This window comes from Oculina patagonica, chromosome 3 (assembly GCF_052425735.1).
Source record: "Oculina patagonica isolate OP01 chromosome 3, crgOcupat, whole genome shotgun sequence".
Lineage (NCBI taxonomy): Eukaryota > Metazoa > Cnidaria > Anthozoa > Scleractinia > Oculinidae > Oculina > Oculina patagonica.
Genome location: NC_135760.1, coordinates 4,861,941 through 4,877,454, shown reverse-complemented (window position 1 = coordinate 4,877,454; position 15,514 = coordinate 4,861,941). Strand labels below are relative to the sequence as shown.

General features: G+C 39.8%; 3 protein-coding genes and 1 long non-coding RNA gene across 4 annotated transcripts; 1 reads left to right on the top strand and 3 right to left on the bottom strand.

Annotated features, from left to right (window-relative positions):
• Nucleotides 1-6,128: 6,128 nt before the first annotated feature.
• On the bottom strand, nucleotides 6,129-7,265 carry LOC144645247 (uncharacterized). Its single transcript, XR_013569251.1, has 2 exons — nucleotides 6,942-7,265; nucleotides 6,129-6,853 (listed from the first exon to the last, which is right to left on the bottom strand). It is a non-coding gene; the product is annotated as an uncharacterized LOC144645247 (long non-coding RNA).
• A 1,348-nt stretch (nucleotides 7,266-8,613) lies between these two features.
• Nucleotides 8,614-8,991, bottom strand: LOC144645956 (uncharacterized). Its single transcript, XM_078505467.1, has one exon. The coding sequence runs from the start codon at nucleotides 8,989-8,991 to the stop codon at nucleotides 8,614-8,616; it is 378 nt and encodes a 125-aa protein (XP_078361593.1).
• On the bottom strand, nucleotides 8,688-11,032 carry LOC144645239 (putative skeletal organic matrix protein 5). The gene is made up of 3 exons (XM_078504732.1): nucleotides 10,636-11,032; nucleotides 9,837-9,978; nucleotides 8,688-9,134 (listed from the first exon to the last, which is right to left on the bottom strand). Exons 2-3 carry the CDS (start codon nucleotides 9,945-9,947, stop codon nucleotides 9,027-9,029), a joined length of 219 nt encoding a protein of 72 aa, XP_078360858.1. The 5' UTR covers nucleotides 9,948-9,978; nucleotides 10,636-11,032; the 3' UTR covers nucleotides 8,688-9,026.
• Nucleotides 11,033-12,812: 1,780 nt separating this feature from the next.
• LOC144645109 (E3 ubiquitin-protein ligase TRIM71-like) lies at nucleotides 12,813-15,273 on the top strand. The gene has a single exon (XM_078504588.1). The coding sequence runs from the start codon at nucleotides 12,884-12,886 to the stop codon at nucleotides 15,146-15,148; it is 2,265 nt and encodes a 754-aa protein (XP_078360714.1). The 5' UTR covers nucleotides 12,813-12,883; the 3' UTR covers nucleotides 15,149-15,273.
• The last annotated feature ends 241 nt before the right edge of the window (nucleotides 15,274-15,514 follow it).

The window sequence follows — 15,514 nt, the reverse complement described above, 5'->3', positions numbered from 1 at the left end:
AGGAATGGAAGAATGTATTTGTTTAAATTATTTGTTTAGATGTATTTGTTTAGATGGCTGCGCTGACTTGAGTAGCTAGCGAGCAGCACAACCTATTGGAGTATAGTGAAGGAACGGGGGGGGGGGTGGGGTGGCGGAAGAGGATCAGTGAGCCATGAAAGGCGCGAAGAGCGTTCTAGGACTCTCTTATTCAGGATGACCTGAATAAGCGCTCAGCTCCAGCGAATTCGGTTAAAAAACATGAGACACTGTAGCTATGTAGAGGGATCTGCTCCTGCTTTCTGAAGGCAATGCAGCAAGAAATGAAAACTGAATGCAAGGGATTTGGTGCTGCTAAAAGTTAATATCAAACCGAGAATTTAGGCGCCTAAGTAAGACCATAAACACTGCTTCGCTCGTTGCGCACCAATCGTATATTGCAAACGAACTGAAGATGAATTCATACATGTCTGGGATGGTCGCATACATACAAATAACTGCCTCGATTTTTCTCCTTCCCTGACCTTGGCGCTCACCCATGGGCCTGTTATCAAGCCTACATATTGCTCACTTCCCTGGCTTAGCAGAGCTTCACACCTGGGATTGATTTTGCTTACTGCTCTCGGTTATTGCCCGTCCAGTGACGAAACAGTTTGTAAAGGAAGGAAAATTTGATTCTGTCAGGCATACTGGTCCCACTCTGTTGTATTGGGGATACCAGATCATCTGCCAGAAAACCCCCAAAAAATATTAAGGATTTTGTAAAATCATCCAACAAACAGGAAGAGACACCAGAGACAAACATTCTTTAGGCCTGTAACGCACTCCTCTCACACGAATTTACAAGATAGCGTGACGTTCCCAAGAGCCCAAGACAACTAAGATCTTATATATATTCGACCGTTATAACGGAGGCCACAAAAACTATTTTTGGTCCTTTTGTCTATTATTTCGGGCGACCCAGGCCGGGGTAGTCTCCTTCACAGCCGTTACTTTGGGAGAGCGTTGCGTGACATCCCAAGTAACGGCTGCGAAGGAAACTAGGGCCGGGGAGGAGGAGGGGAAGGATGATGACAGCCCCTAGATGGTACAGGAATTTTCCAGCGTTTCCTCTCAACCGACGAATCACGAATTAGATCCGGAGCCCGAAGGTCCCCCAAGCGTGCCCGAAGCTGGCTACTCCCTGCGATTGACTAGCATCCCATCCAGGGAGGAGTAGAAATACTCCTAGCTGCTTAATGCTAAGGAAACCGGGATAAGCTCCGGCAGTATGCGCCACTTTGGCTCGAAGCTGACCTCTCCCTCGAATGGGGAGTTGTGGTGGTGGTGGTGGTGGTGGGGGGGGGGGGGGGGGGTGTATAAGTTCAGGCAACGTTTCCACTCGATTGAATGCGTGACGCACCTTTAGTCTTGCTCAACGGCTGCAACTATAAATATTCAAATTTAAAAACAAATTTCAACGGAAATCAAAAAAATTTTTAGAGATATAAAATACCATATCTAAATTGGCTAATAGCTCATTGACGTTTTGACTCTTGTATATTTACGGTTATATCCAGTACGTGATACATGTTATCGTTCCAAGTCAAAAGCCTATCACCTAGTTAGGTGATAATCAATTAAAAGGTAATCATATCACGCCCCTACAAAAAAAACTGTTCCCAATAATGACCTAGTAACCAGTTAAAAGTCTAGAATAAAAACTACTTTTTATTCACATTTCATTGCCTTTTACAAGGGTGTATGATCAGGTTATAGATCAAACTTTTCATCATCAGTAATATCACAGATTATTTTTGTCACAATATACAATACTACTTATTTACAACAAATTTGTGTTTTGCCGGCAATGTTTTTGTGAAAGATACAGATAAAAATACAGGTTACAATGTGCAGTTATTTCTATGTTTGGTAACAAAATTTACACAAATTTACTGTAATATGAAGGAAAACATGTTCCACTATTTATTTACAGCAAATGAAACGATACAATACCTGCTAAGTAAACTAAATATGAATTCTTTAAAAAAATGTTAAAGTAATTTTGGTAAACTGATATTTACAACAGTTCAGCTTAAGGTACTCGTTAAAAACAAATTGTTTCCCATGGGTAAGGTAATATCTTGTTAAGAACCCCTGACATTTTAATTAAAAAGGATCTCTGTTTTTCGTCTAAACTTCCAGACACTTCAATAAACATTTCTTTTGCAGTGAGGTTACATTCTAAATTTGTTACTTATAGACTTACATGGACCCCCAAATGACTAAAAGTTGACAAATACAACTGTAGATCAAAATCGTTTTCTAAACCAACTGATGGCAGATGTTAATCACTAAGGAAATTGATTCGTGTTACGTTACAGTTGGGTGGATATCAAAGCTACTGAAATATCTGACTTCGATGATTATACCGGTCAGACACAACTATCCTACCATCACTAAGAACTGCTGTAGAGAATGGGTCATTAAACTCTCCTAACCCGCTACCTTCTGTTCCAATCTTTGTTACAAACTTTCCACTCAGTTCGAACACCTGAACCCTCTGATTGCCTGAATCACAGACCATCAGATGTCCTGCTTTGTTAACTGACAAGTAACAAGGGTCATTGAACTCCCCGTCTCCCTCCCCCTGCTTTCCAAATTTGTACAGAAAATTCCCATCCCTACTGAACACTTTGATACAGTGTTCATGACTGTCTGACACTATAAGATACTTGTCATATTCGACACAGTGAAAAGGGCAGGTGAAAGAGCCTTCACAGAACAGGATGCACACAGAACAGGAAACTTCTTCTTCTGAAGATTGTTTAGCAAGGTTTGTATATCCATGATAAAGGCCGTCAACAACGAAGCTTTGGAGTTGAAAACGGCTCCAACAATGAAGTCTTGTGATCAGATATCGTATTTATCAGACTGATACATGTAGCATTGGCCAATCACAAGAGGTTTGACGTGCGGCACTGTCTGACTTCTAAGAATTGTTTACATTGATGATCGCCAAGATTTCTTAGAATTACGATCAAAATAGCTTGACCTTTGCAGCTAGAAAGATTGCGAAACTCTGAAACATTATCAGCATTTAGCACCCTTTCGCATTATTACTTATCATTAGTTATTTAGTTTCAAGCCCATGCTTTCCTCATATCAGAAATCATAAACCAAACAGGTCCAGAAGAAAGTTTAGAAATGTAGCAAAAACGCATTTGCTGCATAATTTCTCTTTTAAAGTCTCGAAGAGTCATTTAGGTGGTGCACATTACATCATGCTCTGTTTCCAGACTTTCCAGGTTAACACGGTTAACCGGCTTAGGCTGACGAAAAACGAATTAAGAAACTACAAATGATACAAAAATTTCCATTGGGGAAGGGCCATGATCTTGTAATTAACAGTTGTTCGAGCAAAACAAATGTTATAAATCAGTTGCTCAGAAAAACTAGTAATGCAGGTCCAACATTATTTCAAAGCCCTTTAACCTATAGAATTGTTATAGAATCCATTGTCTGAGGTGTAGCTTTCATGTGGGTTTAACCTCTTAAGTTGCAAATTTCAAAATATCCACGTCCTAGCAGACAAAAGAGATTAATTAAATGTCAATTTTATTTCTTGACAACTAATTCCTGTTTTCGTGAACCCTTTAGAGGTGCCATAATATAAATATAGCAACTGGGAAAATTTTGAAATAAAACAGCCGCAAGCCGTACCAAAACACTAAGCCACTTAACAAACAGAATCGATCTATTTCCAAGGTCGCGGCCATGCATGTTGTTGTATAAAACGCGTAGTTAAAATTTTCAAATTCGCAATATTTAGGGAACGGATTACCGTTCGCGTAGCTCGAACGGTAATTCGAAAAGTAAGTTGATGTGCCTTGGCAACTTTGGAGGAATTTCGGGAGTATAACTTTTATGTTTTGAGCCCATTTTTATGAAGGGGTAGTCAAGCCCAGTCCCTGGGTCTTCCCCAACATTTCGCCTACTACCGAGAGGACCCTGGGGACAAAATGGAAAATAACTTCCGTTCAGTAGCTAAGTTATTAAACATGCATATGTTTTATTCATTCCAGGCATAACTACAGACTCGTACCCAGTCGTTACTCTTTTCGTTTTGGCTATGTTCGAAGAGGATGATGGGAAGGACGTAGGAAAAGTAACGACTGGCAGAAAACGAATCCAAGATGGCGGCCGATTTTCCCGCTAAAAACAATGCACTTGAAGAAAAGCCATTTCACCGCTGTTTTTTTAGCTCGTAATCTTCCTTGACGGCATGCTAATTGCTCCGACAGTGTTTCCTGTTATTCTCGTGATGGAATCGTCCACTATTATCGGGTTAGTCACAATTCTCATATAACCCAAGACGATATTCTAAACGCAGCTAGTCCAAGTCCTTCCGAAAAATAACACTCATAGGAAACCCTAACATGTCTGTCATTCTTTCGAATGAGTACAATTCAAAGGTATTTAAGTTTATTGCTATCGCCGAATGTAATAAGGAATGAACCTTGTTAAAACCTAGAGCGAAGGACACGAATTCCAGATTCAACACGATTCCACTACAATGATATTGCAATGCAGCTCAGCAACTCAAGCAGCTAAACTCTATGGCACATACCACAAGGGTAATTTACAAGCTTACGAGAAAGGTAGTAGGCCACAGATAATTATTGCTGACTCGTTGTCAGTGTTTGTAAAGTTCAATGTATGGTTTACACGAGTCTAGCAGTACTGTTGAAATTGTCGTGGAATCTTTTTACGTGAAGTTGGTAAGCTTATGTGTAGCTATTAAAAGAGGTACTTCTGTATACTGGTCTCTGTGCTTTTGTTTGTATATTCATATACTATGAAAACAGGATTTCAACTTGTGAAGATTTCAAGCTATCAGCACACAAATTCCACAATATAAAGGTCATTCATAGGCTTATATATATTTACCACAGAGCAGAACTGTAGGTGTGTCCTACCTACACAATTCTTGTTGGTGATATGATATGATTATTTATCGAGAAGCTTGGGTTCAATTTCCAAACAAGTACATTATGGTTTTGCACACCTTTCTGCTCTTAATAATCATTAGAGCTTATAATTAAACCATATTGTGGAAACATGTGTTCTTGAAATCCATGTTCCATAATTTTCTAGCCAATCAATTTCATGAAGAGGATGAGTTTATTGTTAAGCAAGTGTCTATTGCGAAGTTCTATAGTTTTTCCACAATATTTGTAATTATTTTTGTTTTTAGCTTCCATTGATAACATGCATGCTAACAAACATAGCAATTGTCTCTGAAATTTATAAGAGTTATTTTAATTCAATACATTAATTCATCAGCTAATTCATTACACGCATTTTCTGTAGAAAAATCAAATTCCCTTATTACCATTTTCATGTATCTTGCAATATTATACATTATCATAGTAATTTTCCTTCCCCATATGAACCCCACTCCACACCAATTATAGCAACTTTTTTACTTCGTCAACATGTTCTAATTTACTAACATATCAGTAACAATATTGTTCATGTACTGTAATGTGTGTCACAAAAGCCTTTGGCATGGGAATTGACAAAAAGGACGTGAGATTTGTCATCCATCTCACTATCCCTGAATTATCCATGGAGGATTACTTCCAGAAAGCAGGTCGTGATCATATGCCCTGAACATGCATTCTCTTGAGGACAGATCAATTTGTGTGAATTTGCCAGAATCCAAATCTATTGGTAGCTTAGATTATACCGAGCTAAGTGTGCAAGCAAGAAAACTTCCAATGCGATATGGGCTGGGAAAGGACAAGTTAAAATCTGAAGAGCAAGCCATATGATTTTTTCAAGGGAACTTGAGAGATCAGACAGAGAACACATCTGCACCATTTTTAACACTGACCGAAAAAGCATACCAAGTCAGGAATGGAATAGGCACAGTTGTTTATAATAAACAAGAAAGAAAATACTAATATATACCTGGAAAATAGAGAGAAAACAATACACCTGTGAAATGAAAAGCTAAGAAGAAAGTGCTAAAGTTTGCCGATTCTTTGTTTCCTAGTCTATTGTCCACTGTGTAGTAGTAATTAAGACTAACTATTTCTCAGGTATATTGTTTGTACTCAGCCATAACATTAGGAAACTTGACAACAGGTATGAGAGTGACATGATTCTCTTATGCAATTTGATTTTATTGTTTAAGCCATACAACACTGGAGATGCTGAGAGCCTCTACTATAATATGTAAATTCAATACTAATTAAAAGTGGTATCACTTTCTGTCATATCAAAAGTATCCAAAAAATTCAAAATTTTGTCGTGATCAGACTGTCCATATTAAAAGAAAAAAAAAACAGATTGTGACAAAACTGTAGTAAGTGCATTTCCCTTTGTCTAAATACCACTACTATCTAATTAACAGAAATTGCATAGAAAGGTTAACCAACAAAATTTTCTAAGTTTAGATAGAAATTGTTGTGCAGAATTTCCACAGCATTCGGGAGAATGGACTGAACAATAAAAAACTTTCAAAAGGTATCTATATAACATACCGTTAGAATTTTCAGCTAATTCTTAGAATTTTCACAAGACTTATACAACTAATAAAACCATATGACAACCAGGCTTAATGCAGCTTAATGCATTGACAAATTATTTTTGAGATTTTTGAAAATATCCCTTATGCAGAGAAAATTTTGGTTCCAATAATAGCTATGACTAGTCATAAAGAGCACAAAATAATTGTTATGAGACAGTCGTCACTGGTCACAAACAAAATGATGTACAATTACAAGTCAAATTAGTAGGCTTGTACTTGAAGCCTTCGTATTGTGAGCTGTATGTTGTAAGAGAGTTCTTCTACTTGATTCTGAGTGTTCGTCACGTCTATCATCGTCTGAAAATATCAATATAGGCTGGAATTTACACAATGATCGTACTAAAAACAACCTTTTCCAAAATAAATGTAAAACATTCCCACTTACCCTCTAAATTCAGCTTGTGGAAAGATATATCCAGACTCTCGGCGTCAACTGTCAGCTGCATCCGCCATCTTGAATGGCTGTTGTATTAATCCAACAAATACGAGCTGTATAACGTCCAAACTTGATATTTAGTCTTGAATATAATACTCAAGAAGAAAGAAGTCTAAAAAGTTCCTCAAATCGGCTGTATATTGATGCTTGCAAGAAATGTCGAATTTGTGCAAGAAAATTTTGGTTTTCTGCCAGTCGCTTCGCAAAATAAGTTCGTCCTTCCCTTGATGCCTTGCGCGCCGCTGAAAAAGCAAGAGAAGCGACTGGGTACGAGTCTGAGGAAAGATGCCTGAATGATGCCTGTCCCAATGTCACAATTAACCAAGGTTAATTGTGACATTGGGACATTGAGTGAGTTAAATGACATAACTTTGCTGGCTTGACGAATTTGACGAAATTTTGTCACATTTGTCATTTTCGCCAACTTTGTCAAATTCGTCAGCACTGCATGGGTTGAGTTAAATGACGTAACTTAGCTGGCTTGACGAATTTGACGAAATTTCGTCAATTTCGTCAAATCCGTCAGCACTGCATGAGTTGAGTTAAATGACATAACTTTGCTGGCTTGACGAATTTGATGAAATTTCGTCACCTTTGTAGTCTATACGAAATTTCGCCAAATTCGTCATTTTCATTGTTGCGTGCATTTCTGGACATAAGTGTGGATGATCGCCCCTCCCCCCCCCCCCCCGCACTTAAATCAATGGTCTCGATTTTACTCTTTCTTTGCGTGACAGTGAAAACTAGCAATACCAAAACACGAAACCCGCTTTCCAACCCTTTATTACTAATCACAACTTAGGGACTGTGCAATAATTATCGGGAGGGGAGGGGGGCAGTAAAACGAGAGGGGGGACACAATGTAAACTCACAGCCTAAGAGGGGGGGGGGGTAACATGTAAATTTCTGGAAAAGAAGGGGGGAACGGAAAAGTGACTTTAAGATTCAAATACCAAAGACATTTCGTGTATTTCAGGTATCTAATGAAGTCGAAACGGATGCTTAAGTCCGTGGCGTAGAAGAACTTTTAAAAAACTTAAGTACAAACTATCTTTTTTGAAAACTAAAGTAAAAACTAACTTTTTAAAACTAACTTCAAACGGTAACGGACTCCAAAAGGTGTGCCAGGAATTAATGGTCCACGAGAATGCATGTAAAGGCTTTGTAGAACATCAGGAATTTCTCGCTATGAAGGCACAAAAGAGAGCTTCTGATAGAAACACTCTGACAAACATTGACTGGAACAATGGAGACCATGTCAGCTCGCTGACGGCACACAAGTTGAGATTGTACTTGAAGCAACACAACTTACAGGTTAGTGAAGGGAAAGCAATGCTAATAGTTCGTGTTCTACTTTACGTTCGGACTGCCGATGCACAATTAGTCAAACTCTTCAGAAATGGGCGACGTTATTGAACACAGTTACGAGGTTCTCTTTGTCCCAGACACTGATGTCCAATGCGTTTCAGTACAAAGCAAGTAAAGGATTCAGGTTTATGTACTCTATTTGTAGGTGGTGGTTTGGGGGGTGGGGGGGGGGGGGGTCGTCATAATTTTTGGGAGATTTGGAGGGGGGTCAGAGCTAATTTGCCTTTGTTGAGATGGGGGTATCGTGTAATATTCACTGGACTAATATGTACTCCATGGCTTCGATATGTTTGTCGCCATTGTCCGGCCTTGTTACCACACGTGTTTGTGTCGTCAAACGATCCTCCGGTCCTTGAGTCGCAAACCCGATCCTTGAGTCGCAGCTAAGATAGTCATTTTCTTGATTGCTAATTATGCCAATTCTTGCTTTAGCGCACTGTTTACACCCACCGATAGAATTGAACCCTTCTTGGTTGCAGTTGGTTTGCAGCGAAGCCTCTGAACCAATCAGCGTCTTCCATTTGTCTCGACCCAGGGACGTATCGCGATGCTCTCCGCCGGCAATCAGCGAGTACAGGGAGCTGGCGCTTTCTTCGATAACGATAAAATTCCGTTGTCCGTTGACCTCCATACCCAGGCAAGGCAGATATTGGTGAAGGGCGTGTTCTAGTACGTCGGTACCTTGACTTCATTTGTGTCGAGTGCCCTTGCCCCTTCCAGGAGTCCGTAGTCATTTTTGTCGCTCCAGTAGGACGAATCGTAATGAAACGTGTTCTGTGTAGAAGAGAAACAAAAGAAACCAGACTGAAAAGGATATGTTGCATGTATCTTTGCCGAGATACCTGCATTTCCCTTCTTTTTTTTATTTACACCCTTTGTCGTCCAGCCTTTCACCCACGTGCTGTTCTTTTGAACAACGCGCAAACCCTCTTCATCATCATTTAAGAAATGCCAGCCGACGTGGCAGCCTCGCTCTCCCCAGTTTTAATTTCCCCGCGCGTACCAAATCCAACATGGCTTGCCCTGGCCAGTACAGAATGCATGAAAATCGTCTTTACCATGCTTACAGCGTTTTCAAGCTGGTTTGAAGCTAGAGATTTCGCCTTCCTTGTTTAAGATTAATAATTATAGCATTGCGCAAAGAAATTACCAAGGTTATACTGCAAGAAATTAAAAATCTTTCAACGAACCCATAACTGCTCCATTTAGCATCCCACCTTTAGCATTTCCCACTTTAATAAGCAAAGATGTTTCTTTCCACGATTATTTCCAGATAGAAATTCAAGAGAATTTACTGAGCACGAACAAGTAGACGATCGTTTAGAAGCAATTCATGTATATTTAGATAAAAGGCAGATCCCGATACCTTTTAACTTTTTTGAGCGCTGTGCGTATTTTGTTCTTCCTTTGAGCCATCTCAAACTGGGGAGGAGACGAGGGAAATGAGAGAATGTTGGTAGTCTAGTATTATGGTACCTTAGAGCCGTCTATCTTCATCACCAGTGTCCATCCTCCACCGCCGCACTGGGCACCGAGGCCGGCGTCACTCATGTGACAGTAAACAGAGATTTTTCCAACATCCTGCATCGTCAGATCGTAAGGTTGGTCCGCCTGTGCCCTGAAAGATCGTAAGTAAAAACCGATTTGACTTGGCTACAAAAAACTCTGTACGTTAAAATTATTTCATACGAAAGGTGAATGAACTGAAGATGCGAAGACTAGTCACTATAGGAACTTTTCTCTATCGTGTTTTATGACACAGCGCAGAACCTTGTATTCACTGAAGTAACCCGGGCCGGAATCTTTACGTCCCACTGGCAAAGATTCTTCACGGTCAGTCATCGCTTTTGCTAAATAAGCTTACTTGTTCGAGTTTGTTATGGTATAAAAATATCGACCACATTTTTCCATGGTCTACTTAACAAATAGATTTCATTTTGCCGTGCGTCTGTTCAGTAATAGATCACAGATGACGTCAAAATGTGGTATGAACAGAGAAGTGGCCCACGAGGCGCTAGCCGAGTGGGTCACTGATGTTCATACCACATTTTGACGTCTTCTGTGATCTATTACTGAACAGACGCACGGCAAAATGAAATCTATTTGTTTTATATAATAACACAAGACTTCAGCACACTTCTGTGTGAGCAATGCTGCCGTACCGATGAGCTAAGTTGTTTTGATTTCACTATTAAGTTTTCGTTAACACGAAGCATTGTTAATCCGATTGAATAAACAGAAAAATGGTCAATTGAAAGTCAATGAAAAAACTAACCTTTATTCCGATTTGGAAAGTTGTTCAAATCTGTAAGCATTAACCGAAGCGTTCAACCGCAATTCGTTTGTTTTCCGTGGCGTAGTCCAACTGTACAACATCGGTCAAACTTTCATACAGATTTCGGATAATTTCTCGAATAATTCACTGTCTTCTTCAAGCTTGTTTTGCCCAGTTAAATGCTTCGAAAGGTGAACGATGCTTGGCGTATTGTTTCTCACTGAAGATTTGTAATTAAGCTGAACTTTTTTGCTTTGTTGTGGCCCCGCAAGTTTGAAAAACTTTGCCGACAACTCTGATTTGGACTATGAACTCTGATCACGCGCGCGAGTCTCACCACCGCGTGACGTCATCCATGTGTCTGTACTCTGATAGATCATAAGTAAGAACCAATCAAAATGCGCGTAGAATTCAGGTTATTATATAAACTCTTATAGACCATAGAAATGACGCCATAAAATGTCCAAAACTTCGCAGTCTTCGTCTAGTCTTAAATCGTGGTTCTTGAGTTTTGAACATTTTCTGACGTCATTTCTATGGTCTATAAGAGTTTATATAATAACCTGAATTCTACGCGCATTTTGATTGGTTCTTACTTATGATCTATCAGAGTACAGACGCATAGATGACGTCACGCGGTGGTGTGACTCGCGCGCGTGATCAGAGTTCATAGTACAAATCAGAAACAGCTGCAAGCAAGGCTGATCATACTACGTGAAAATAGGCTTTGCGAGACAACACCACGACTGGAACCGATACAGCAGGATTGCAACCGCGGACAGCTGTTTCGTTCTTATTGGAACTCATCAGCGCGGTGTAGCGAATCTAAATGACGCCAGCCCAAAGGCCAACGCAAATAAATTGCCCAATAACCCGTACACTGTATCAAGTTCCGTACTTTGAACTTACTTGTCCCCCGAATCACGCGCTGCCACATCACGTGTTTCGGGGGACAAGGAATTCAAAGTGTCACGATGGAGTCTCGCAAAGCAAAATAACTTAAATGTGGTAGGCACAGCCATTCCGAACATTTAAGCGCATGGACAAAACCATGCTATTTCATTTTATTGCTGATCAGATCTCTCAGTAGATCCTACGAATAGCAGCATTATCGTTCGCGGTCCCTTGCAGTTTTAGTCTTACTTTTACAAATCAGAGTTTTATTATATAAAACAAATAGATTCAATTTTGCCGTGCGTCTGTTTAGTAATAGATCACAGATGACGTCAAAATGTGGTATGAACATCAGTGACCCACTCGGCTAGCGCCTCGTGGGCCACTTCTCTGTTCATACCACATTTTGACGTCATCTGTGATCTATTACTAAACAGACGCACGGCAAAATTGAATCTATTTGTTAAGTAGACCATCGAAAAATATGGTTGATCTGTTTAATTAACCGTAAAACGGGAAGTTGGTTCAAAACAAGTAAAAGTCAGCAAAACTTACTTGGACTTGTCAAAAATCTCTTTGTATGTAGCTGCTGGTTCTGGTGAACTTCCCTCACAGGGGGAGCTGGAGAGGTAGACCCCTTAATGGATTCTGGTACCTGTCAAGGCTCGATCAAGGCTTTCAAAACGGCCGACCTGCATTGCCAGATTGTTCTAAGGATTGATTTGAACAATTGTTGGGCTGACTTGTTTTGTTCGGCGGGCATGCATCACCAGTTTTAATAAGATGGTTAATTACTCGCCCATGCCCCTACCGCTAGGGATTTGTTTTGTATCGTTTGCTTTCGTTTCGTTTTCAGTCAAGTTTAACCGGTTAAACTAGGATCGTGCGAACCTGCACGGTGTAGATGACTCTTCGTGAATTTAAAGAGAAAATAAGCAGTATTTTTTTTCAAATGCGTTTCTGCTAGGTTTTTTTACCTTTCTTTTGGACCTATTCGGTTTACACTGTTTTTTTATTATGAACAAAGTAAGGACCTGAAACTGTGTGATTATCCATGCGAAAGGACGCTGTTTATGCAGATTATGTGTTATACAATATTTGTAGCTGCAAATGTCACGCTATTTTGATCACGATTCTTAGAAATCTTGGCGGTCAGTGTTAACAATTCTTAAAAGTCAGACAGCATGACAAACCTCTTGTGATTGGCCAATGATATCAGTGGTCAGTATGATTAATACGGTATTTGATCACAAGACTTCATTGTTAGCTGCGGAGGCGTTTTAAACTCCAAAGCTTCGTTGTCAGTTGTGCGCCTTTATCATAGTTACTCTTCTCTACTAACTGTGCCTTTATCATGGATTTACAAACCTTGCTGAACAATCTTCATGAAGAAGTATCCTGTCCTGTGTGCATGACAACGTTTACAAAGCCAAAACAACTGCCGTGTTTACACAGCTTTTGTCTTCACTGCTTGGAAGAGATTCAACGAACGAGCGGACGCCGTGATATCATAGCATGCCCAGAATGCAGAAGAGAGATTAGAGTCCCCACAAGTGGAAATCTTAACGATCTGCCCACTAGCTTTCGAATCAACAGTTTGCTGGATGTGTTGGCTATCAGAGAGTGCAGTACAGATGGCGTCAAATGCGGAAATTGCGACAAAAAAAGCGCACAGAGCTCATACTGTTTCCAGTGCGCTGGATTCTTGTGTAGTCATTGTATTACATCTCATAACATAATCCGCGCTAACAGAGAGCATAAACTGCTAGCGCTTAAAGACTTTCAAGATCAAGACATCGAGGAGGTGTTAAAGCGACCAGCATTTTGTCCAAGGCCAGGCCACGAAAAGAACGAATTGGAATTCTTTTGCGAAAAATGCGAAGTTCCTATTTGCAACGCCTGTGCTTTGACAAAATATCATGAAGGTCACGCCAAGATATTCTTGGAAGAAGCTGCGAATAAACGCAAGTTACAAATCAATTCTATGATTGAATTGCAAAAGGAAAACGTGCAACAGAAGAAAAACAGAATCACCAAACTTGACGAAAGCTGCGTTCAAATTGAAGCAAAAGCCGCTGTCGCGAAGCAAAACATAAACAGGTTTGCTGAAAATCTGACGGCGGTTATCGAAGCGAAGAGGAGGGAAATATTAAACGAAGTAGAAATTCAAATGAAGGAATCTGTCGAGCGTATGCGAACTCAACAGTACAAGGAAGACAATCAAGTAAAACTAATCGCGACAGAAATCGCGAAAACTGTAGAACTTTTAAAACGAGGTCCAAGCGCAGAGATTGTGCAGTTAGATAAACTCGCGATAAAGACAATCTTTCAGGAACGTTTCGGCGATGAAGGAGAACAAGTCGACCATGACTGTGACCTTGAAGGTCTTCGTCAATTCAATTTCATACAAAATGAAACATTGATGGAGGAAGCAATCACTGAAGGAATCGGCTCATTCAAAACATTCCTCAACAAGACTGAAGCGCAGCAATCAAGTGCCGAAGGAAAAGGAATCAGTGAAGGAACTGTTGGACTTGAAGCAGAGTTGGTGTTGACGAAAAGAAATGCTGAAGGAGAACAATGTTACGAAGAGCGTGACTTTGTAACAGTGGACATTAGAAATCATCAAGGCCATGAGTGTGCGACAAAACCGCAAGTCCAAGATAACAAGGATGGCACCTACAAGATCAGCTATTTTGCCAAAGAAACTGGAAAATGCGACGTATCGGTGAAGGTAAATGGAAATGATATTCGCGGCAGCCCTTACAATGTTCAAGTGAAACCCAGACAATACCGACCCGTGTTATCTTTTGGAAAAGAAGGTTCGTCTGCTGGAATGCTTCTCTATCCTTGGGGGCTGGCAGTGAATGAACGTAATGAAATTTCCGTGACTTATTTTGGTAACCACAGAGTTCAGTTATTCGGTAGTGACGGGACTCACTTAAGATCGTTCGGTAGAAAGGGTGATAAACAGGGAGAGTTTAACTTTCCTTGCGGCGTAGCTTTTGATAAGAATAGTAATATTATAGTAGCGGACACTGATAACCACCGTGTACAAATTTTTAGTGAGCAGGGCAAGTACCTGAACCAGTTTAGTGGCCAAGGAAGTCTTGATCACCAGCTTAACAAACCTTTTGGTTTATCTGTTGACAGTGACGGGAATATTATTGTTGCTGATTCAGGTAACAAACTAATCAAGATATTTTCTCCTAGCGGTCATTTTTTGCGTAAAATTGGCGGTGAAGGCTCTTTCACCTATCCCATTTACTGTGTCGAATATGACAAGTATCTTATAGTGTCAGACTTAAGTGAACACTGTATCAAAGTGTTCAGTAGGGATGGGAATATTTTGTACAAATTTGGAAAGAAAGGGAAGGGAGACGGAGAGTTCAATTGCCCTCGTTTCTTGTCAGTTAACAAAGCAGGACACCTGATGGTCTGTGATTCAGGTAATCATAGAGTTCAGGTTTTCGAACTGAGTGGAAAGTTTGTAACAAAGTTTGGAATAAAAGGGAGCGGGATAGGAGAGTTTAATGGCCCATACTCTACAGCAGTTCTTAGTGATGGTAGGATAGTTGTGTCTGATCTGGATAATCATCGAATTCAGATATTTCAGTAGCTTTGATATCCATTCACCGGTAATGTTTAACTTCATATTAAGTTAATTTGTGTAAATTTAGTTTCCAATTGCAACATTTTCTTACTGTAGATAGTTTAGGTCACTTGTCTCTGAAATTACTTCACATTGTAACCTGTATTTTGATTTTACCTTTCAAAACAAATTTTCAAAACATAAATTTGTTGTAAATAAGTAGTATTATATGTTGTATGTTGTGACATTAATAATCTGTATGATATTACTAATAATGACTTTACAAAACCTGATCAATACATTCTTGTAAGATTAAAATGTTAATGAAATGTCAATAAAATGCATTTTTTTCCAGACTTTCAACTGGTGACCATGTCATTTTTGGAAGCAGTT

What these genes read in the sequence shown, in the direction of transcription:
- LOC144645956 (XM_078505467.1), bottom strand. Translation starts at nt 8,991, where the DNA reads ATGGAGGTCAACGGACAACGGAATTTTATCGTTATCGAAGAAAGCGCC.
- LOC144645239 (XM_078504732.1), bottom strand. Translation starts at nt 9,947, where the DNA reads ATGCAGGATGTTGGAAAAATCTCTGTTTACTGTCACATGAGTGACGCC. An exon ending in TGAAGATAGACGGCTCTAAG is followed by an intron (nt 9,135 to 9,836) that starts GTACCATAATAC and finishes TCTTCTACACAG; the next exon opens with AACACGTTTCATTACGATTC.
- LOC144645109 (XM_078504588.1), top strand. Translation starts at nt 12,884, where the DNA reads ATGGATTTACAAACCTTGCTGAACAATCTTCATGAAGAAGTATCCTGT.